The sequence below is a fragment of the Vombatus ursinus genome, unplaced genomic scaffold (assembly GCF_900497805.2).
Source record: "Vombatus ursinus unplaced genomic scaffold, bare-nosed wombat genome assembly UNPS02014830.1, whole genome shotgun sequence".
Lineage (NCBI taxonomy): Eukaryota > Metazoa > Chordata > Mammalia > Diprotodontia > Vombatidae > Vombatus > Vombatus ursinus.
The window spans coordinates 31,118,803-31,144,139 of record NW_020954608.1 but is presented as its reverse complement, the minus strand read 5'-3'; the positions used below and the strand labels follow the sequence as shown (position 1 = coordinate 31,144,139).

General features: G+C 37.9%; 1 protein-coding gene across 7 annotated transcripts in view; it reads left to right on the top strand.

Annotated features, from left to right (window-relative positions):
* Positions 1-14,145, top strand: part of CELF2 (CUGBP Elav-like family member 2) — a 619,768-nt gene extending 605,623 nt beyond the window's left edge. For all 7 annotated transcript variants that reach the window (XM_027838841.1, XM_027838842.1, XM_027838840.1 and 4 more), the window contains 3 exons: positions 4,002-4,145; positions 8,445-8,616; positions 9,977-14,145. In XM_027838841.1, coding sequence (XP_027694642.1) covers positions 4,002-4,145; positions 8,445-8,572 — 272 coding nt within the window. In that variant the 3' untranslated portion in view covers positions 8,573-8,616; positions 9,977-14,145. The remainder of the gene's footprint in view (positions 1-4,001; positions 4,146-8,444; positions 8,617-9,976) is intronic.
* Positions 14,146-25,337: the final 11,192 nt, after the last annotated feature.

The following is a 25,337-nucleotide window of genomic DNA, read 5'->3' as shown; positions in this document are numbered from 1 at the left end:
TTTCAAAGCCCCTTTACACATCTTTCCCCTTTTCAGTCCCTAAAACATTCTTTCCACATGACACAGAATACTGCAGGGGCTGATTGGCTAGGCAGTAGTTATACCTCAGATGCTAATCATTCATTCAGTCAGTCAATAAGTATTTATTAAGCACCTACTATGTGCCAGGCAGTGTGCTAGGTGCTGAAGATACAAATACAGTGAATGAAATAATACATACTCACATGAAAAAGAATTCAAAGTACCCCTTTCAAGTATCTGTGTTTAGATCTGTGTATTATCTGCAAGTCTATGTTCTTAGGGTTTTTTTTCTCTTTAGATTTTTATGTCTCTAGCTGCCTTTTACATGTCTATTATGCCTACCTTTCCTCTACCCAGCCAGTATGTACTAAAGAGATTTAAACTGATTTTAATTTTGGTTTTTGTAAAGCATAATTAAGATAGTTAATCCAGTAGTATAGGAAAAATAAATCACATAATGCATTCCAGAACCAAGTAAAAACTACTTTTATATTTTACATACTACAGTTCCACTCTTTTGGAGAAGATAAACCAAGAATTAAATAAATCTGTTTGATCACATTCCCCAATATGGGTTCTCCCTCAGGGAAAAGACCCAATTTTGCAGTATGACTAAGTGGGTTTTACTTTTTTTTTTCCCATCCAAATTGGCTGACAGGATCATAGCATCACCTGGACTCAATAGCGTGGACAACCCTTTTCTCTATTTTGTCAGTAAACCCAAATCCTGGAACTAGAATTTCCTCCTTTGAGGGCCACTTCTGTTTCCTGTAGGCATGCCCAAGGTCACAACTGGAGTTCCTCTCCACATAATTGGTGGCTTGTTGTAATGGCAGTTAGCTCCTCAGAAAGGGCATAATAGCGTATATATGAACTGAACAAAACCCTTCAGGAATAATGTCTGAAGGAGTGTGTGTATTTCACAATATTCTCAGATGATATTTGACTACCTGGGTTTCATCAAAATATAACCCTAAGCAGCGGTTTCCTATAACACAAAAGCCACCAACATTCACCCATCATTTGTCATCCAAAATATTCGAAAGCGCACCCATTTCAAAAAAAAAAAAAAAACTGACCAGATATTCTAGAAACTTACATTCTAAGACAGATTGAGGAAGAAGGGGAGAGAAGACAGGGAGACTACAGACTTATTCAAATAGTTACAATAAAAACAAAGTTTTGGCCTGACTTTAGCTAGGTAATTATTGGTAGCATTACCTCAGTTCTTTGGCATACTGTGACCTCTGAGACCTGGCTAATGGCACCTTTTTAGAAACCAGGAGATCTCTGAACTTCCTGCTCTGCATTCTTTGTGGGTGCAGCCCCTGATCCTGCTTTTATGTAACAAGCTTCTCCCCATCTTAGTCCTCTGTTTGAGGATAAGCTATAGTTTCTCTTTCCCTGTCTCTCTGGCTATTTACACAGGCCAAATGAAAAACGGTCACCAATAATTCAGGTAATTCAGTCAACATCAATACCTAATATGGATAATTTCCAGTCCTCTTCCCCAACCCTCAACACTTGTCAAGGGATGGAGGATATACCAAGGTGGACACCTTCAAAATGTATTTTCAGTTTATCTGTTGCATCTTAATCTCCAATGCATGAGGGAAATTTGTAGGTCAGTCTTTGCAGAGACCCTCACATGGTACCAATCCAGAGATTTATGGATCTAAAGCATGTTTTAGTCGTAAATCAATCCATCACTTCCATTTTGAGGAGATTCTATGAGGAGGATCCCAAGATGTCACCTTCCTCTTTTCTGATGTTTATATATTCTGAAGCATTTATCTAGTATGTTTCAAAAACTTTTCAGGCATAGTCGGTCACCTCTCTTCCCTAGTGCATTAAAATTATATTCTTTTTCTGGGTTCCAGGAGAAGAGAGATGCTTCACAATTTAAACTGGGCATCACTGACCCTCATGTGTGTATGTGGGCCCCTTATTTAGAGTGGCCAATAAATCTGGGTTGGTATGATTTATGTTGTGTTTGCTCTATGTACACATTGCAAAGGCTTCCCTCTTCCTCCCCAGTAATTCCCCAAACCTGCTTTTCCATTGTTTTATTTTTACTCCCATTCTCACATTCCTAAGTTTAGTGTTTTAAAAAATAATAAATAAATAAAATATTATTTCCCCTTTTTAAGAGGGAAAAATATTTTATTATATTTTTTAACCAAACCTAAATTTGGGGCCTAAACCACATGACAGTGTCCCTTTAAAATATAGGCCACTGCCCCTCTACTGGCATTTCTAAGGGAAAGTGTGGAAAAGCATTATCTTAACTATGAAATTCTACTTCTTAATGTTGGAATTTTCCACACTGTTGTCTGTTGGATTGGTGAGGAGGTAGCCAAGTCATCAAAGATGTCCGTAGAAGTGAACACTTAAATGAGACTGAAATATTTCAACCTTCTAGTTTCAGGCATTTGTATCATAAATTTTCCCTCAGTGGTTAAGAAAGTCCAATTCATTGGAAAGATTCTTTTATTTTTATTTTTAATTTTTCCTCATTTGTTTATTTATTTCCTTATTTTTGTGGGAAGAAACTTGGTTTGATTTTTCCTTACATCTTGCCAGGTGGTTTTCTCCATTTCATTTTTACAAAGTTCTTTTTACCCCCATTTTATTTTTTTTTCTCTCCAACCCATACACCTTCCCTTCCTTCCCTTTCCCCTCCCCCCTGTCTAGGGAAAACATTGCAGCCCCTCCCCTCAGGCTGTGAGAGGGGCAGGCAGTCCTGGTTCCTCTCATGTGAACGCCAGTTGAGGCTCCATGAACCTGCTGCAGAAGGTACTCTACCAGTACTGCTCTCTCCTCTCTCCCTAGACGCCAAGCACATCACATCAGAGATATATCCAGTCTCCATTATCCATTCAGTTTGGGCTATATCAGGGTTGGACACTCCAGCTGTCCAAGGGTGGGAGGGTTACATTTGTCTATCTGCTATTTTGCCCCATAGCGTTCTCTGATTCCCAAAGGTCTTTTGCCATTTATAGACTAGAAGATGTTTATCTTCCATCTGATACTTCAAATCCTTTTGCTTTGTTTCTTTTTTTAACTTCTAGATGGATCTGGTAGAAGTGGGTAGAGGGTAAAGTGATCTATATGAAGTGAGACCTGGGAGAACTCATCCTTCCAACTGATCTAGTTAAGCAGCTTTATCAGCGAGCACTTTCCCCAGTATGCCCCTTATTTCCTGAAGTGCAGTTATCTTCTGAAAAGTGACAGCCAAGGATATGAAGGCTGGTTGGATTTGTTCCATCTCTCACTAGCTTCTGCGGTTACAAACCCCAAGTCTGCAACTAGAAAAGATGGATTGGCCCTGGTCTCCAGTACCAAAACTTTCATTCCAGCCCTAAGTATCTGGCCTCATCCTTTTTGTTGCCAATTATTTTAATAAAGATAATGGCTTGACTCAGTATTACGAAGTTTGGTAAAACCACAACTAGCCAGGAAGTTATATAAATGATTGAGGAATTTATGAACCTAGCTCAGCAGCAATATTAGCGTTACAGCTGTTATTCTAAATTTATGGGATCCCTTTAGAGTTCAGGAATGCTAGATAAAGCAAATTACCAAGTGAATACTAGTCTTTACCTGGGTTCTCTCCTCTTACCTTCATTATGAGAAGATATGAATTTCTAAGGAGAGTAAAGCAAATATGGCCCCAAAAAAGAAATAAAGCTCATTCGTAGCCAGCTGCTTTTTGGATCTTAATTGCACTTTAAGAAATCAAGATAATGAGATACCACTTTTTAACACCTAAAGGAACTAGGCATCAAGAAGATGTGGAGAAGGATTGCTTTTCTAAGACAGCTACATTTTAACACTGACATTTTGTCCATCTGCTTTATTTTCTTTTAGTAGCATAGAAAACCAAATGCTTAGCTCATCAGATCTTAATGCATCACTGAGAAGAGGCATGCCAACCTAGGTAAAACAAAGCTCTCATTCTGCTTTTTCTTTCTTCTCAGGTCCAGAAGGGGCAAATCTCTTTATTTATCACCTTCCACAGGAGTTTGGAGACCAGGACATTCTGCAAATGTTCATGCCTTTTGGAAATGTTATCTCTGCTAAAGTCTTCATTGACAAACAGACCAATCTGAGCAAGTGCTTTGGTATGTAGAAGAAACCAAGCAAGATGATTACAATTTCTTCCCAAGAGAGAAGGCATGGAAAGGCTGATAAATATTTTTTAAAAAACAGAATAGAGTCTTCTTTGAGTTTTGGATATTTCCCAATTTTCCACATTGTCTATGTATAAAAGCATTGTCACATGGTAGGACCACACACTTTGGAGTCAAGAGATTTGGGTTCAAGTTCCAGCTCTGCCACTCTCAAACTCCTTGACCTTATTTAAACGCTTTGGGCCTCAGTTTCCTCATCTGTAAAATAAGAGTTTAACTAGATCAGTGCTTCTTATACTGTGGGTTGCAACCCCACATGGGGCTGTGAAAAATTTGGCAACAGTAAGAGGTTTCTGACCACGGGATGACCAAAAATTAATTAAAAATCAAATGTGTAATGAATCTGAGATGTTTTCTGGAAGTGCTTGACCGTGTTGCATCATGCAACTTCACTGAAGCCTTGGTTCTGAACACAAAGCATGCGTACTTTGCACTGCACATGCTCTTAGGCCACAAAACTACCCATGTTGCCAAACCACCAAGTGGAAAAAGTTTAAGAAGCCCTGAACTAGATGACCTGTAAGACTCATGCCCATTCTAGTTTTGTGTAAAATCTTTGTATGGACAAAGTAGTTCAGTGAAATATGGATAGAATTGCTAAAATCTGACAGATGTAGCAAACAAATGTAGCTAATTTATTAATTATGCCTTATGTTAGCAAATTCCATTTAGTGTGTTATTCTTCCTTATCAAAAAATATCTAATTATTCTCCATTGTACAGTAATAACTACATTTTAAACTGTATAGATTTAACCCAACATAATATCGTATTAAAATGCCGAGAGTAATATTGATGGCTCACATTTCTGCACTTTGATGTTTACAGTGTTTTCCTCAAAATAACTTGCAGATCACCCAAGTATTATCATTCCCATTTTAGAGATGAGGATGCTGAGGCTCAGAGAAGTTAAGGAATTTTCCCATCATCATACAGCTAGTCATAATTGTCAGAGGCAGGACTCAAGCCCAGGCCTCCAGACCTCACATCCCATGCCTTTCCCATTAGACCACATTGCTTCTCAGCTTTGTAGAATGTTCTGTAATCTATGCTGATGTAGAGTAGCAACACAGACATTTTGTGCCTGATGAATGACTAATTGAGATCTAATTATTATCCAGGTATTATGACAATGGGTGCTTGATATTATTAAATCGAGATTACTGAACTTAGGCTCAGAAGATTTGAGATTTCATCCCATGGCTTCCATGTAACTAGCCATGTGACCAGTGGCAAGTAACCTATTGAATGAATGGAAAAGCTTTTATTAAGCGTTTACTATGTGCAAAGGAGAAGAGGGGAAGGGACCAATCATTTATTAAGCACCTATTACCATGTGCCAGGCATCGTGCAAAGAGCTTTACAAATATTATCTCATTTGCCCAGCATTGGGGATACAAATAGAAAAGTGGGGACAGTCTCTGCTCTCATTGAACTAACATTCTAGTTGGGGATATAAGACATATACATTTCAGCTGCATGCCAGATGGAGAGATCCCATAGTTCTACAACTCTCTGAGCCTCTGTTTTTCCCATCTTTTAAAAAAGGACATTAATACTTACTATCTAATTCGAGAAAAATACTTCATCACCTCTAAAGTTCTATAGAAATACAAGATATTCTCAAGTAGTTTGTTAAACCAGCGATTTAGCCATAATACATACTGAATCATGCCTTAGCCCCGTACATAGTCATGTAGAGTAACCATATCTCACGTAATGCCAGTTAAAAATCATGGAAAGGAAAACAAATGGCAGATAAAAAGTTGGGATAGGACCTACCCTATGTATTAGAATCCTAATCCAGAAAGCTAATATTTAAGTCTTGTCCATGTTTTGGGAGGCTTTTGGGGTAGAGAATGGGGGTAATGAATTCTATTGGCCCCAATGAATTAGTGCTGCCTCAAAGGATGTCATCCTTTCACCTGGGAGTAATTTATTCACTTAGCAAAATCTAAACCATTATGAAATAAAAAATTGGAGGGGGGAGGAGGAAAAAAAGAAAAAAAATTACATGGTAATTTTATTATATATTTAAAAGGAGTAGCCAGTTGTACATAATAGATTTGCAGTTTCATGTACAATCATCTTTTTTTAGTCCATTATAGAAATTCTCATCTTATTTCGTAAGTTCAGAATAAAATAAATTTTTAAAAATTTCTATTAATTAGAAAAATAACCAAATGTAACAACTTGATAGTGGAAGATGTCAGTATAAATTGTCAGTGGGTGATACCCAGCAGCATAGAACAGTTATGATATGACCAAAAGATTAATAAGTACAGATAGAAAGAGAAATAAATAGAATTGTATGAAGTAGGGGATAAAGCCAGAGGGGATTCTCAAAAAGCAAAAGGATATCTTACTATTTTCCCTAAACTGGTGGTGGGTAGCCAGTCCAAAGAGATGGCTTTCACTTCTGAGATTCCATTATCGTTACAACTCCCTGATGTCTGTGCTATCATCCAGGAAGACCTGAGAGCTCTCTGGTGAGGGCAGTTAGGTATGTCAGGTACATAAAGCCACTACTTTTATTCTATCAGAGAAGCTATCAGTATGGGCCCATTCAATTACTGTTACTCCTTTAGCAAACAGACCAACCCTCTTGTAACTGTTCCTCTGAGATGAAGGGTAACAGGAGTCAAATTGTTATGTAGGATATGTGAGCTATCTTAAGGCAAGCCTCTAAGGTGGCTAAGCAGTGCCCTGCAAGAGATCACAAAGTATATGCTGGCCTGGTGAGGTGTAGGAGAGAGTAGTATCTTGGGTGTCTTGGAGATGGATTTATTGTGGTTTTAGAAAACCATGAAATACTTCCTTCCTTTTCCATCCTTACCAATGTCACTGTGATCATACAGTCCATAGCTGTTGCTTGTATCACAGGTTCTGTTTTCAGATTGTATTTATTTATAAGCTCTTCGAGGGAGGAGATGGCTTCACATCAAGCCCTTAGTACAGTGCACATAGTAAGCTCTGAATACACACTTGTTAAATTGAATGTAACCAAATGTTTCACCTTCCTATATGCCAGTAGAGATGCTTCCTGGGGTCTCATCCTCTGGACATCTTGCCAACCTCACAGACAGAAGGCAAAAAGAAGGGGAACAGAGGAGAAATTAATGGGAAGCTAGAGTTAAAGAGAATTATTTGGTCCACAATTCTGGGCTGTTGGGTGATAGAACATGAGAAGTGGTTGGTCCAGAATTACCTTAGGGAACTCAGCTATTGGGTGATAGAACAATTCAGATCCTAACTTCATCACTTTTATTACCTGAGGAAAGTCAGTTAACCTATCTGGGCCTCAGTTCCCTCATCTGTAAGATAAGGAGAGGAAAGGAGAGAATAAGCATTTATGTAGCACCTACTATGTGCTAGGCACTGTACTAAATGCTTTTACAAATATCTTATTTGACTCTCACACCAATCCTGTGAAGTAGGTGCTATTATTATTCCCTTTTTACAGTTGAGAAAACTGAGGTAAATGGAGGTTGAGTGACTTGCCCAGGATTACACAATTATTAGTAGGAGTCTGAGGCTGGATTTGAACTCAGATCTTCCAGACTTACAGAACCCATATTCTATCCACTATGCCACCAGCAATGCTTTTTCATATGACGTTACCTTGAGTTATTTCTATATCCAATTAAATAAGTCTCTAGCAGACATTAGAACAAACTATCAACAGAGTTCTGATTTCTCATACTTTTGCTTCTTTACAGAACCACTAGTATTTTTAATCTGGGGTCTTCTCTTGAATAACAGCCCTCGTCCATTTTTTTTAAAAAACTAATCTTATAAGGTCACTGTATTGCCACATAGAGAGATTAAGGCTATATGCACATAAACCAGTTTTCCTCAATTCAGTTGTAGGGGGGGAGGGAGGAAATTTAATTCAGACAACTGATTTTGGAGTGTGTTTTGTTGTTGCTACCGTTTTGTGTTTTGGTTGGGAGAGAAAAGATACGTCTCCATGATGCCAAAGAATGAACCTGACTAGATTTTTCACTAGTCATTTCAGTGTCATCTGGATAGCCAAATTAAAACCCGGGCTAAGGAGAACAATGTGCAGATATGTCATTTAAACTTGAAAAACTGTCAGTACCCCTTACCGTTTGCAATTACAAAATGTTAGCGAGAACGTAAAGCGCTATCTATTCTAACCTGTGTTTATCTTCGGCCCTCTTCTTCCCCTTCATTCCCTGTCTCCCTACCTTTCTCTTATATTTTCCAGGTTTTGTTAGCTATGACAATCCTGTCTCTGCGCAAGCTGCTATCCAAGCTATGAATGGCTTTCAGATTGGCATGAAACGCTTGAAGGTCCAGCTGAAGCGTTCCAAAAATGACAGCAAACCTTACTGATCTTAACCCCAGAAGCTCACTGCTCTTATTTTAGCTTTCTTAGGGTAAGTCCCATGAGCCAGCCTGTTCTCCACAGGGAAGGCAAAGGAGGACCATATTGCCAACTTTCACCAAGAGAGACAGTTATTTTTACATTAACGCCTCCATTCCCCTACCCACCCACCCACCCAACTCGCCATTATTAAAACTTGGGCTACTTCTTTCCTACGAGTAAATTGCTCCAGTTGTGCTACTGTATTCTCTTTTGTTTTGCGACTTTAATTGTTTTTTTTTTTCATTCTTTTATTTTTTAAAGAAAAACACACAAAAAATAAATGACATCTTGAAAAGTTAGAAGACAAACAAACTCTAATGTGCAATTTAACTCTGAAACCACTGGTGCCCTTGAGAGCACTGGCTAGGAATATTCATGGCTGTCTGTCTGGACTTCAGAAAGGGCACCAGCAGTTTAGAGTTTAATTGGGTGGCCTAGAGTGAGAGCAAAGCCAAGAGAAGCACTTATTCAAAATTAAGCAAACAAACAAAAAAAATGTCTTTCCACTACAGGAGTTCATTATAGTAAGAAGGATTTTATTTTAGGGTTCAAAGAACATGAGATATATTGGTCAAATTATTACACGGGTTGTCTTTATTTTACCATTGTTTTTATTTTAGTTTTTAGAAAGGATTAATGTAAAAAAGATTTAGAGGATCTGTTTCTTAAAGCTACAGGGTTTAAAAAAAATAAAATAAAAATGAGTGAAAATACTTGATGTTTCTTGACAGATAAATTTAATAATAATAAATACATAAATAAATACATAAATAAATAAAAAAGAAAGCCACAGGCCTGTAAATTTTATTTGTAAAAAAACATTTCTATTTTTATACAAAATTTTTACTGCCTCAGAAATAATGGAAGCTATTTATTGCCTATTGTTAACTTATTGGATACCTAAAGAGCAGTTCTCTGTGCTAGCTAGATCCTTTTGAAGTAGTCTATAGAGTACTCGTGCCAGGAATGGGCTTTTTTTCACCGTTGAACCCTAGACCTAAAAGTTCATGCTTTTTCCTCTTGTTGTTTGTATGTCTGGTTATTTTATTTGTAGTTTCCATTATCTAGTTTAAAATTCAGCTGTCTGACTTTCCCCTTATGTTAACATTTGTTGAAACTGGTCCCTTCCCCCTTCCCCTGCCCCCCCAAACAACCGAATCCATCCCCCTTCTCGCTCTCTCTGGATGGATTCTCTTGGGGTTTTCATTGTGCTGTGGACACAGATTGTAAGAAATGCAAATTATGTGAATGGCTCCTAGACTCCCTGAGTTAAGATTTGCATTAGTTTTCTCCTGCACCCATAAAAGTAATTTTGTTTCTGCTGCATAGATTTCTGTGTAACTTTTTACTCTTCCTTGTTTTTTCCCTAGACATCTTCATGCCCGTTAGTTCATCGTTTGCCTAGCATGTCCCTGTGGCGTCTCAAAAAAAAAAAAAAAAAGTTTCATCGTCCCGTCATTGTTTCTGATGTCTTTCTGACCTCACATCATATTTGGTTCTCCTACTGACCTTTGAAATTTGCATGTGACCTCATCTAGCTATGAATTCTGGGAAGTCAATGTGAAAAACATTGCTGCATTCATGCAAGACTGAAATTTATTATTAGACAAATTAATTCTAGAAGAAAAAAAAAACCTGTGGCAAAGTGTTTCTTTCTTTCTTAATTTTTTTTTTCTTTTCGTAAAAAAAAAAAACCAGACTTGAAAGTATTATACAGGGATTGGCATTCTTCCCGGTCACTGGTAACAATAGCAATATGTGTCCAGGGACACAGAATGTTGGTTTCTAACAGACTACTTCCAAAAACAGTTTGAGAAAAAAAAAACTGTCTGATTTTAAGTCTCTAGAGGTCTGTAATCGTTTTTACATTTTTCAGGCAGTGTAAAGTTTTTTGATAAGGCCATTTTAGGTGGCTCACTTTCTCATTAAGATATATATATATAGAACCACTTTTTGTAGATTAGTATAAGAAAATATTTACCCTGTTTTGGGGCAAATGCTACCTATTTGTGTCACCTTTTGCTGAACTGACTCACAGTTAGACAATCCATGGTTTAATGCACATGAAATTACCTATATTTTATACTGTTCCAATGTACAGGAGAAAGGTTACTGTAAACTGTGTTACGTTGGTGCTTCTGTGAATTAAGTTGTGGTTTCATCATGAGTCTTACGGTCTTAAGTGTTCTATGTTGATAAGACAAGTTTAAAAATTTGGTTTACTTGAACAAAATAAAAAAGAGTTTCAAAAAAAAAATTGTTTGCTTAAAAAAAATTTCATGTGAGGAAAAAAAAAAAACCTATTCCAGAATAAGTTTTGTGTTGGCTTGTGAAGCATTGATGTCATTTTTTTATTGTGGACAATTTAGGTGTGTTTGTGTTCAGCAAAATGTGATCTGTTTTTTTTTCTTTTAAAGAAAAAAAAAAACAGTGAAAATATATAGTGCCAAATTCCAAAGGTACTTCCTTCCTAGAGCTTCAGTGTGTTTCTTGTGAGAAGTAATTTGATAACATGGGTATTTTATTATGTGTTTTGTATAAATCCCTAATATTAAAAAAAAAGAGGTTAAAAAGTTTGTTAACTTGCTATCCTGTGGTCTTGTTGCCTGAAATTGTTATTGTTTGTTATTTCTCTTCGATGTTTTTTGTAAGACATTGTATAAGTGCCCATGTCTCACTTTTTTAACCACTCTGCACATCAATGCTGTGAAGGCAAACCTCACAATGTATTTTCTTCATAATATTATGGAAACCTCTAAGGTGAGAAAGTTTTGAACTTTTAACCCTTTCTACCCAGAGCTGTCTGGAATGTTGGTACCTTTGATACATCCACCATTTTATTGTTGGGTTTGTTTGGGGGTGTTTCTGTTGGGTCATTTCCTCCTCCTGCCATTTCCCCTTCTCCCCCATATACCTAATTTTTTTGTGGGGGTTTTGATTTGATTTTTGTTTGTTTGTTTTTTAAACATGGTTGAAATCTACAAGAAGGAAAAAAAAATCCACAGGGCAGATCTGAAGGGTAAAATCAATAGTATTTAACCACTCTCCAAAATTCCCCACCCCTTTCATTTTTTTTCCTTTCACTTTTAAGTACTTTTTTCTTTTTTAATCTTCTCAGAGAGCTCTAAATGTGCTGCTGTAACTTGCTGTTCAGTATTAAATAACAACAGTTTCTTACTGATTCTCTCCTCCCCTTGCCCCATTCCCTCAAGAAAATGGTGAATTTTAGCACCTAATGATATATATTTTTTTCCAATTTGCTTTTGAAATCAAGTGTGGTGGTGCATTCTGGCCGAGAACTTTTTAATGTGCACTGCAATTTAAACTACTTTTTAAACAAACATTTCCTGGATAACGTTTACAATCGGCCATTGTGCTGGGATTGTCTGAGCCCTCTGGGTATGGCCTATATGTGCAGAGTACCCAGAATCTGAAACTGGTAGCCCTTTCACTGCCTTTCTCATGTTAGTTTGTTGGACTAAGTGCATCTGAGGAGACTGTACAAGCAGAACTCACTTCTCATTACTGACACACACACAGAAAACAAAATTGCCAACCAAATACCCATCAGCATTAATTACCTGCTGCCTGTTTTTCTAAAGTGCCATATTTCTTTTTATAAAATCAAACACAGACATCATAAGGTCTTGACAAGACTGAAGGCCGTAACAACCACCAAATGCAAAGCCCTTTCTGAAAAAAATAGAAAACAGGTCATTGGCATCTTCTCTGTGGCTGGGTACAATGCTGGTGACCTTCCTCTCTCCCCTCTCTGATTCACTCACCCCTTTCAGTTTAATATGAACGGATTGTGATAGCCCTGAGGTGGAAAGGACTAGCCTCTCATGATGCAAAAAAAAAAAAAAGAAAGAAAAAAACAAAAAAAAAACAGAAAAAAAGAAAAAAAGTTTCCTTCTTATAGCACATGCACTTACAATGAAATGATTTTTATTATCCTCACACGTGTTTACTACTGCTGGGGCCTTCCTTCATCCTTTGAGGGCTATTTGTACTTCCTGCAGCAATCTGCTTAATAACAAAACAGATCGCACATATGTCTCTCATATATATCTATATACGGGGTATGTATATACATATATATAAACACAGGAGAACTTCATTTGAATCTTAGACTGTTTCACTCAGAATCTTCTCATTTGTCAACCACATAAATTTCCAAAGGTTTTTTTTTTTCCAATTTCTTCAGCAAAAACTGTCCCTGTCCCCTTTTAGCCCCTCTCCCACCTTCCTCTCGCCCAGAGTGGACTGAGCACTATTCAGTAGAAAGTTGAGGGTGAGCACTTTTAGTTGAGCATTTATTATTTTGCAGGCAACCAAGATATGGTAGGTTTGGTGGAAATGTCTGTCCCCTTCCGCCCTTTAATTTGTATGTGTTGTCTTTGTTAAGCAAGTTATCCCTCCTTAGTGAGAAATTGTCCTCCGGTTTACTTTGACTCAGAATATCAAAAGGAAAAGCTGCAAGGGTGCAAAGGGCCTATGCCAGAAGGAAAAACAAAACAAAACAGGGAAATTGCTTTTTTTTAAATAAAAAATTAAATGTAGAGAATAGTAGTTTTTAAATTAAATTAGAGACTTGCAATGAAATGGCAATCCTCAAAGGCATAAATAAGTTCATCTTTCTTTCACCATAGGGGTTATAGTTCTTTGGCTTGTGCTACTCTGGAACCATTTTACTGTTTCTGTTTTTATTATCTTAAGTGCTAATTAACAAGAAGAAGAAAAAAAAACCTGTAGTTTCATTACCTTTTTGGATAATGTCATACAAAAAAAATGTATTTGTGTTTTTTTTGTGCTGTGAAAAATTGTTGTTTGTAGATTAATAATATGATCATTTTGTTTAGAATTACAAAATAGTTTTTTAAGTATTGTCTGAGAAAAGCCAAAGTTAATGCAACCTAGTGGAAACTGTAAGACCATTTGAGTATTGTTTCTGTTTTATTGATGCATTTGGATTTTGTTGTTTGATGGAATTTGAGCCAAAAAAAAAATGCAGGCTTTCCTATTTCTACAACTGATTGTACTTATGCATTTTGTACCAGTGGAACTTTTTATACTGGAGATTAAAAAAAAAAAAAGGAAACTTTTGTGGCTTACTCTAGTGGGCCCCCTGACCATGACTGATTTTGAGTTTGATTTCTGGTTGGTAGAAAGAAAGTTGGTTTTCTTTTGAGAATTAAAAACTTTGGCTTGCTTTCTTTTTTTCCCTTTGCTTATATCTAGCGTTAGAATTTTGTCTTTTTAAAAAGCGGTAAGTTTCACTTTTTATTCTGTATTGTGCAGTTACACAATAAGGTAATTAGAATTAGGAGTACTCAGTCACTTTAAGTGGATAAATGTATCAGTTAAAACTTTAGGGGTTTGCTTTTTTGCTGTTTAGATCAAAGTTTTTTCTGATTCTTCTGTCCTCATTGTGAACATAACCGTGTAGTTGAAACAGTCAAACTTATTTTTGTAACGTATGTTATTGTGTGATGCAGTTTTTTGCTTCTGTCTCCAATATTAAACCATTTTCCTAATACTTGTCTCTCTCTGCGTGTTGTATTGTTGGTGGTCATTATATGTTGGTAATACATCTGCACACCTCACTGTTTCACGTCCCTGTTTTTTTTCTATTTGTTGTGTATAAAAGATACAGTCGATTCCACCTAAGTGAATATCTGATTTTGGGAAAAGGAGGAACTGTGCACTTTAGCTTTCCTCAGTTTATTTCTGTACCACAGCTCATTTCAGCTTCTGGGCCTAGACTTGTTACTTTTTTTCTTTATTAACAGTCAGTCTATGGGTTCACTTAAGTAACTACCTGCAGAGTTATATTTGCCAAGGCAAATATCAATCATTTGATTACAGAAGAGCTCTCTCTCTCTCTCTCTCTCTCTCTCTCTCTCTCTCTCTCTCTCTCGCTCTCTCTCCCTCCCTCCCCTTCCCTCCCCCCTTTTCTTCCTTTCTCTCCCTTTTGCTTCCTCTTTCTCTCCCTCTCTTCTTTTCTCCCTCTTTCTTGCCTTCTTTCTTCCACCCTCTGTCCTTTGGTCTTTCCCTATTGTGCAAACACAACCTATTCCAAAATGCAGAAAGTCAGTCTCTGATGTTAAGTGAATCCACCTGTGAAACTCAAAACAGCACCTATCAGTTCTAAAAAGTCATAACAACATGCATATAGAAAATTAGAGGGGGCAGCTAGCACGGTGGATAGAGCACCGGCCCTGGATTCAGGAGGACCTGAGTTCAAATCCAGTCTCAGACACATAACACTTAATAGCTGTGTGACCCTGTGCAAGTCACTTAACCCCTCGTCTACCCAAAAAAAAAGAAGAAGAAAAAGAAAATTAGAGCTGAAAAGGACCTGAGTGATCTAATCCAGCCCCTTTTCCCCACTGCCTAGGTAAGGAGCCTGAGGCCCCAACACCAGGGAGTGATTTGAACCCAGGTCTTCTGACTCAAGCCTAGTGTTCTTTTTTCCATATTCTATCTTCTGCTCTACCTGGTAGCTCTGTGTAAAACTTTAGAAAACTTGAGAGAAGAGAAGGAGCAGCCCTGATACTTCTAATTGTACACTAGTCTCTTGGCATATGATAAGAGTCAACTATTTTTTAGGACCTAATAATATTCTAAATAGAAGTGAGAGACCTGGGTGAGGGGTGGGGATAGGAAGCTCACTAGCTGAGCAAGAGACATGCATATATATGTATAAACACACAAATATGTATGTGTAGTCATATAAGAAACACAGGTGTTGCCAATCCATCAATTAGTAGATAGATATAAAAATATTTTTTTAAGAAGGGAACAGCTTTAGTTACTAAGGCTAATGGAGACAATCTTTCCTCAATACTCAAGCTTTTGATTTCAAAGGGGTCGAGTTGGTCATACTCATCACTGGATATGATAAAGTCCAAATGGAATTTTAAAAGTGTAACAAAAACACACACTTTTTTTTTGTCTCCCCCTCCCCCCCAACACACGTTTCTATAGCTGGTGTCTGATATAGATGTTTACAGTGTCACGCCCTGGCTAACAAGAGATCTAAAGCTTTAAACACCTTCCTTTCCACCCCTTGCTTCTCCCAAAATCCAATCAAAGCTCACTCAAGAGTGCTCTCTGGTACTTAAGCCACAAACCCCATTCCCCATCCTCTCTCCATCTCTTAATGCTCAGGAATCTGATCGTTTTTTTCAAAGTGCTCTTAAGAGGTTCCATCAATTCTAGTCCCTCTTGTATCTCTCTCCTTCCAATTTTTCTGACGCACAATCTCTGGAGGAAGCAAGCCTACTCCTAACGCCCCTAGCCCACTGCCAATGAGATGATCCCCTCCACAGCCCTCGGACCTCAGCTGCTCTGTGGGGTCCAGGACAGGGAGTCATTTTAACATTCTCCAGCAGCTCAAAGGTTGAGGGCCCTGGTGGAGTGGGGAAAGGGGGCTTCTTCCTGTAAGCCTAACACACCCCTATGGGCCATTACTTCTGCCAGCTCCAACCCAACTCAGCTGGGAGCTAATCACTAGACTTCAGATTTCTAGGCAAAGCTTCTGCTTTTAATCTTACTATGGCTTTCAGAAGCCCTTAGAAGTTTTATGAAGATCCACTGCCTATGTTAGCAGGGAAGGGATGACTGAGTATGTGATTTTTACCTTATTTTATTTTTTTAAATAATTTTCTTTCAAGATGCAGCTTTAAAAATAAAAGATCTACTATCTGCCAACATACAAAGAGATTCTGTGCTAGAGTTTAAAAAGAAGAAAAAAAAAAAAAGCCAGTTCATTTAAAAATAACTTCTCCACAAAAGGGGAAGGAAAAGTTAGTTCCCTAAAGTGCTGATGGTTGTATAGTAAAGTCCTTGCTTTAAATTCATTTTTTAAAAAAACTTCAATTATGTAAAACACCTTTGTGGTATAAGCAAAATGTTTCTTTGTTCGCTGTGCGTGGACCATCTTGGCAAATGATAGAGTCATCACCAGACTTAACCTTGCCGATAGAAATTACGTCTGCCAGTCCCCAGCCATTAAACTTGATCCAAGGAGCTGGTGACTGTTAGCTCACAGGCTAGGAAAACAGTCAACACGAATGTACTGTGAATCGTTCCTGATAAGTGAATAAAACATTGTGACCAAACAATCAGCTTATTCACTTATCAGGAATCGACTGTTCTGCTAATTCGCTAACTGTTTTTGTTCTTCATCTTTGTTGTAGTTCACTATTTCTGCTGTGTTCTGTTATTCCTCTCATGCGCTAGCAAAATCACTAGGAATATATCTTCGTGTGACCATGAAACGTTATATCGAGTGAAAATGATATCTTAACAAAATCTATGCACTTGCTATCAGGAACACAATACTGGATGTGTCTTATATATATTGAACTATATAGTACTCGATTTCTTAAATAAAGCTTAAGAAAGGACTCTGTTGTCTGTAAAATTAATGTGAAGATTTTTAAAAAAAACAATGTTTCTAGAGATTGTTTTGTGTTAAATCTTTGGGGATGCAGAGTTTACATTTTTTTTCTTTGAATTTACATGTATCTGTGGCTTTATGGCTCAATCCTCAATAAATTGGCTTTGGAAACAAGATGGAGTGAGGGAGGTTTCTCCTACTGCTTTTTTGAAAGATCTAGCTGGAAAGTCATCCCCTTATTAGTGAGAATGGTGTGTCTCTCTCTGTCCAAAGCAAGAGATACCACTTCTGCAAATACCAGAACAAAGTAATTCCTAGACTTACAAAGAACCACTTGAAAGTATCTGAATTTTGCCCTAACCTAGAAAAATCCAGCTGTGTTTCTGAATATGATCTCTTTGGGGGTGGATGAAGAAGGGAAAAAAGAAGTTTCTAGAATAATGCTGGTTTACGTCAGTGCCCAGACAAAGTGAGGTGAAACTCTAAAAGTATAGCCAGCTGGAGAGCTATGCTTGTTTTATTCAGAATTGCAAAATGAGAGAAAGAAAGAGAAATGGTATTTGATCATTCAGGATGAGAAGAGTAAAATTTCAAAGCACCAGTGGAAGAGACACCCCATGACATTTACTAAGCTTAACTGGGAGGCCTGCTGCTTGGGCCTTTCAGAGTTTTTTTTGAAATTTTTCCCATTGGGCATCAGTTGATACAGAACAATGTTTATGTTTTTTAAAAAAAATTCTCAATGTTTGATAACAAGGAAAATTCCTAGACTTTCTCCACTTAGGGGCTGAACTACAGCCAGACATTCTAAGCCTTCATTCAACCAAACCTCAGGGACCTGTGCTAATGGCAGACAAGAAGAGTATAGATAATGACAGTTGACAGATAATCCAAAATCCTCTCACCAATGAGTCCAACAAAAAACTTGCCCCTCGGGTGTCTTTGGGTAGGGGCAAAGAATCAGTTAAAAGACCAAATGGCAAAGGAAGTGGAAACAAAGAGAATCTGTACACTGAATAATCCTGGATAATAGAAAATTCACTACAGAGAGAGAGGTATTGAAATAGTACCCCCTTTCACAAAAGAATTTTACAGACAAGTATAAACAAGTGCTCCCATTTTTATGGAGAATGAAATCTAGGCACTGCTCAGTAGAAGACCTAGAAAACTTAGTAAAACGAATTCTAGAATCTAGCTGCCTCTTTGCCTTCAACTCTAACTTCATAATCTCCCTTTCTCACGAAAGCTAGCATATTATTTGCCAAGTAACACATTTTGGGGTTGTAGTCAGAGCCTTCAGGTTTAAATATAAACCCCAAGAACCTCTGAGGGGCTTTCTACAGATTCATCTCTAGCCTCGCACATAATACGAGAACCAATATAGAATCAATTCAGGGCCACTGAGATGGCCTTCAGTAGTTAAGGTGACCAGTCCTTAAGATTCCTGAAGAAGATATTAAAGGAATCCCTGTTTTCTTGAACTGGAGACCCAATTTTAAATGCATTTTGAAAAATATATTAACTCCTCAAGATTAATAAGCACCTTATACTCCATAGTGATATTTCACCACATACATGTATCACTTCCATCATCTCCAATTTATATCTCAGCTGGGAGAGACCCAATGTCACTCACTAGCATTCATTACTGTGACTGCTTTGTCAATAACTCCTAATCTTATCCCTTTCACCCCCGAGAATGCCCAGAAATGAACATCTCCAGGGTTCTCCTCTTCCTGTCTCTCTCTCTCTCTCTCTCTCTCTCTCTCTCTCCCTTTTTCTCTCCCCCTCCCTCCCTCCCAGCCTGCCTCCCTCTCCCACTCCCTCCCCAATGGGAGTTTGGAAGCCCTAGGAAAGTGGCTAGTTACAGAAAGGAGGGGACTTCAGAAAATTCAACTGATCCCAGGTCATCTTTACTGCTACAGAATCCAAGAGAGACTCCTAGATAGGGAGTATTATCCTTAAGGAGGATCCTAAATTTAAAAGCAGCACTGGGTGGAGTCACCTTGGGATTAGTCATCTTTTATCTGGGATTCCATCCCTACTTTCCCTCCCCTCCCAGCTCTTTTAGCCTCCTTGCGGTGAATAAATGTTGAATTTAATGAAATGTCTAGTGCCCAGATTACAGCAGCCAGGTGGTGAAGTAAAGAGCATGCCAGGCGTGGAGTCAGGAAGTCTCATCTTTCTTGAGTTCGAATCTTGCCTCAGACACTACCCATGTGACCCTGGGCAAGTCATCTAACCCTCTTTGCCTCAGCTCCTCATCTGTAAAATGAGCTAGAGAAGGAAATGGTGAAGCACTCCAGTATCTGTGCCAAGCAAACTCTGACATGACTAAAATGACTGAACAACAATAATAAAAAATGCTCAGATGAGATTTTAACACCTGAAATCTCCAGAGAGAAAATGAGGAGGCACAGAACAAGAGTTGGAAAAAAAAAATCTAGCAACACTAGAAATAACCAATAGCCCCTGTCTTTTAAGGATGATATTCTCCTCCCTTAGGAGAGAAAAGCTGGCCATCTTTTTCCCTTTCTTCCTTTCTCCTGGCAAGGAGAGCTGCTGAGTCTAGAAAGCCAACTCTGGAAAAATGGCTAAACCCAAAGAAACCTCAAAATTGTTCTGTATAATTAAGACTCCAGAACAGCCTTAGAACCCCAAAGAACCTGCTATTTAGATCCAGGCACCTACTGAATTCATTTGTTCCTCAGGGATTTGGTTGATTTTATGTTATCAGCCATAGGGATGGTGCATCACCATTAGCATTTATCTATTACCTTGTTAGGTGGTCTCTTGGATGTTATTCTGGGAGGTAAGACAGAAATTGGCAAGATAAACTATAATATTCCATTGGAAAATGCTTCACCCATGTACCTAGAGAGAAGAATAAATTGAAGAAGAAGATGGCAACTCTTGTGCTATGTAACCTTTGGCTTAGCTCAAACACTAAGCTTTATCTATCAGTTCATAAAAACCTATCCTAGGGGAAAAAAAAGGAAATGCAGTGGGTGATGGGGCCAGAGGGAATTCCCTAGACTAGTGAAAAAGCTTAGAAAAAGCTTAGCTAGCTCATCCCAGGTAACTCACAGTACTTGGAAATCCTACTTCCAAAGCAGTAATTTCCAAACATTTTTGATCACGTACCCCTAGCAGTAAAATACACACACACACACACACACACACACACATATTTTCATATAGTACACACCTCTAACATATGTATATTTATTTTGGAGTTGTATACATGTACCACTGTACTAATAATTATGTAAATGATAAAATATAAAATTGTTTAGTCATTTTTCAGTCATATCCGAGTCTCTGACCTCATTTGGGGTTTTCTTGGCAAAGATACTAGAGTGGTTTGCCATTTCCTTCTCCAGCTCATTTTACAGATGAGGAAACTGAGGCAAACAGATTTAAATGACTTGCCCAGGGTCACATAACTAGTAAGTAAGAGGTCAGGTCTGACTCCAGGCCTGACACTCCATCCACTGTGCCACCTAGCTGCACTAAAAATGAACAAGATAAAGATGAAATAATATTTGATCCCGAGTCGATGAGTCACAGGACTTTATTGAGCAGGGGGATAACACGGTCATACCTGTACTTGGAGGATAGATTAGTGAGACAAAGCAGCAGCCCCATCAGGAGACTGCATTAGTCCAGTTGAGAAGTGATGAGGATTTGGACTAGGGGGTGGTTGGTGACTGTGTGAGTGGAGATCAGGGGACAGATGCAAGATGTAAAGGTAGATATAAGATTTGGTAACAGTTTTGGATATAAGGAATGAGGAAGAGTAAGGAGTCAATGGTAATACCAAAGTTGTCAAACTGGGTCACTGGGAAGATGGTGGCACCCTACACAGAAATAAGGAAGCTTGAGAAGAGAAGCAGGTTTGGAGGGGGTAAAGGTAGTATCTTCAGTGTACATCCCAACCTATTCCTCTTCATCTGTGAGACTCAATCTATCCCACCCACCACGAAAAAGTATGAAGGGTAGGGCCCTTACCCATTGGTCACTGCCCCAGATAACACAGCTCATCTTCCAAGAACTGCTGACTCAGCCACCAGGTAATCTAAGGGGCAGGCAGTGGGTCTGCTAGGGGGAGAAAGTGAAAAGAACTTTTCCAATGTCACATGATTAGCTGCTGTTTTGGGTGCCCAGGCAGTGCTTAGAATATAACTTCTTGCAGAACAGAGGGTGGAAACAGAATAAGGCTAGATGTGGCTGTGTTGGAGACAAACCCCAGAGTCAGCTCTTCCGGAAAGCAGGGGATGGGCTTCCCCATATTCCTACCTTCTAATTAGTTGATCACACTCTTTAGGGCCACCTCCCCTCCTCCCCTCTATGGAAACCACTCTTGTAGAGAGTGTAGGCACTTAGGCCTGGGGAGCTGCTCCTTTTGCTGCCCTCCCCAACAGACTGATTCAGCCATCCAGAGCTCCATGAGATGGAGCACTTTTCCTTGCTAACCTCATATTGATTTTTGTCCCCATGTAGAAATCCTATAAAGTCACTACTCTCCACTACAGGCCCAAGACAAAAACCATCCCACTGTGAGAAGTGATAACTGGGGCTTATGAAGAGTAATAATTGGAGAGAGAAGGTAGAAAAGAAAAGAAAAATTAACAGAGTTCTGATGACCTTGGCTATGAGCATTGATTGAATTTCTTCCTTTCCATGTGGATTTTATTTTGTGAAACTATACATGGGAACCACTGAGTATACACAGTTATTTGGACATAGTAGGTGCTTAATAAATGTTTAATCCTATTAGATTATTGACATGAACATACACACATCAGTTTTTCAAGGGCCCTTTCCAGACACTCAGTCTCATGTATGTCAATCAACAACAAACCCAACTGTAGGACATCTGATTCTCACACAGAGGTAATGAGAAAGAATGAATGATTATGGAAAGCTTGAACTTGCTACCAGATGAATAAATGGCCATACATGTTGATAAAACAAGTTGAAGGCAAATTTGAAGTCAGAAGCCCAGGGCTTGAAAACTTGAATATTTCTGATTTGAGTACATCACAACCTCTCTGGACATTAATTGTCTTATATAAGAGGAAGTATGTTACCATGGAAAGAGTGGTGGATCTTGAGACATAGGATCTGAGTTCAAATTCTCTCTCTTCCACTTTCTTAGGCAAAGCATTTAACTTCTTTGGGCCTCAGTTTCCTCATATTTAAAATGAGGGAGTTGAACTAGATCACCTCTAAGATCCCTTCCAGTTCTAAATCTGTTATCCTGCATGATTTCTACTCTAAATCATATGATAAGAAACAATGTTCCAAGTAATCACCACATTAGTCTGATAGCAAGAACCTGATCCACTTTTGTAGATAGGATAACCTGAAGACAAGATCTTATTCACCTCCTAGATCTCTTTCTACATGCTGTGTTCTTCTAACAACTTAAACTAAAAACTCAGTGGTGTATTCAAAAGCCAATTAATACCTATGTCAAGCCATTCTTAATATTTGACAAATAAGATACTCCACAAAAGCAATTTTTATAAGATGAATATGGTCCTCATATCTAAACCAGGGAGGGACAAAGCAGAGAAAGAGAGCTATAAATAAATTTTTTGATGGATATTAACATTAAAATTTTAAATAAAATCTTAGCAAAAGATCTATAGTGCTTTAGGAGCAGTATGTTGTAGTGGTAGAAGAAAGGATCTAGAATCATAAAGACCTGAATTCAAATCTTGTGTCAGATACTAGCTATGTGACCATGGGCAAATCACTTAACCTCGCTAGATCTCAGTTTCCTCATTTGTAAAATGGGGGGTAGCGGAGTGATGGATTAGATGATTTTCAAAGTTCCTTCAATTCAAACTCCATGATCCTATGATTCTACTATGTCCAAAACATTATTCATTATGGACAAGTTTGATTTATACAGGAATGCAAGGATGGCTCAACATCAGGAAAACATTAAACAATCATACAAACAACAAAAACCATAGAATATTACCAGGAAATAAAGAAATGAATTTTAGAAACCATAGCAATCATTTATTTTAAAACCCTAAAAAGCATAGATGACAAAGCAATCTTCTTTAATAAGCAAAAGAATGTGTGTGTGTGTGTGTGTGTGTGTGTGTGTGTGTGTGTGTGTGTAGCAGAATGACCACGAAGACCTAAGTTCAAATCCTGCCTTTGACACATACTAGCTATATAATTCCTGGGGAAATCTCTTAATCTCAAGGCAACTCTAGGCAACTCTCTAAAGAATTAAGAGAGTTGTTCTTGGTAACTCTCTAAAATTTTAAATTGTAAAGAAGATGTTGACCCAAATCAGCAGAAATAATTTCCTCATCAGAGAGATCCCTACACTATTAGAATCACAAGTCCAGTGCATACACGCATACACACACACACACACACACACACACATATGAGCAGGTAGATAGTACAGTGGACAGAGCTTTGGGGCTGGTGTCAGGAAGACTCATCTTCCTGAGTTCAAATATGGCCTCAGACACTGTGTGATCCTGGGCAAATAACTTAACCCTGTTTGCCTCAGTTTTCTCATCTATAAAATGAGCTGAAGAAGAAAATGGCAAACCACTCCAGTATCTTTGCCAAGGAAACCCCAAATGGGGTCACAGAGTTGGATGTGACTAAAAAACAACTGAATACAAAAAAATTTTACATAGCGATAATAAATATATAATTATATAGGGAGTAGAAGGGTTCACCTTCTCCCTACTATAATTTTAGAAAATCTCTATTCAGCAATAATTCAAGTTAAAGAAATTAGAAATACAAAAACACTGGCAAAGAGAGAACAAAGTTATCATTATTTGCAAATGATTATGGTTTATTTAGAAAACCACAGAAAAATCAGCAAAGAAACCACAAAGAATCAGCAAAGTATCAGGATACAACATAAATCCATAAAAATCATGCCATTCTTTTCAAAATAACTACAAAATGCAAAAAAGTTTCAAAATTAACCTACCAACACACTCAAGACTTCTACAAATATAACTACAAAACATTCTTTACAGAAATAAAGGAAGACATACATATTTGAAGAGATAGTGAATATTCTTGCTTAGGCCATAGCAATATAATAAAAATTAATATTCAAATAATTTAGTTTTAGTGCTAGCCTATCAAACTGTTATAGAACTAGACAAAACAATTTCAAAATTCATTTGAAGAACAAAAGGTTTAGACTTTCAGGGGAATGATAAAAAATAAAAAATGATATCATACTATTGCCACATCTCAAACTACATTATGAAACAGTAATTTCAAAACTGTATACTATTCATTAAAAAGTAGATCTGTAGAATAGACTAAAAAAAAAAAAGAAGGACCCAGAAGCAAATGCATACAGCAGTCCAATGTGTAATGGACCCAAGAACACTATCTACTTAGGGGACGATTCAACAAGAAATGGCAGAAATTTGGCATAAACCAGCATCTTTCACCATATGTCACAATAATCTCCAACATGGATAACGTGATCAAAATACTAAGTGCCACTTCATTAAAAAAATAATAATAACTAAAGAACAGAAGGGTATATCTTTTACAAGCAGGGCTAGGAATAATTCTTAATAGAAGGGATCATAAAAGATAAAATAGATGATTGAAAATACATAAAATTTAAAAGCTTTTACATGAAATCTCAAGAGTTTTGTGCTACTTGTTTTACCTCCAATTTCCCTTTTAGGAGCTCCTCTCAAAGCAGAACTATATAGAATTCATGACATTAATGCATGCTAACAGTCAAGGTGAACTAGCAGGGCTTCTTAAACTTTTTCCACTCTCAACCCCTTTCTTTCCCAATTTGGGCCTCATTAGTTGGCGGTTCATGGCCTGAGAGAATGCACAGCGCAAAGGGCGCGCGTCTGGTGTTCAGAACCATGGTTGCAGCGATGTAACATGGGCAGGGCCTGCCAGAAACACCTTCAATTCATTACAAATTTGATATTTAATTATTTCTTGGTGGTTGCACATTCAGAAATCTTTTACTGTTGACAAATTTTTCACAACCCCTTATGGGGTCACAAGCCATAGTTTAAGAGTGCTGAAGGAAAGATCTTCATTTGGCCTCGTAGATATCAATGAGACTTGAAAAGATGCTTTTCATGACGCTCCCTCTCAGCTCCAGGCATTTTCATCAGCTGTCACCAGTGCCTAAAATGTTCTCCTTCCTCCTCTCTACCTCCTAGCTTCCTTCAAGTACCAGCTTAAATCTCACTTTCTACAGGAAGTTTTTTTCAATCTCTTTTAATTTCTAGTACTGTCCCTCTGTTGATTATTTCTGTTTATCCTGGATATAGTGT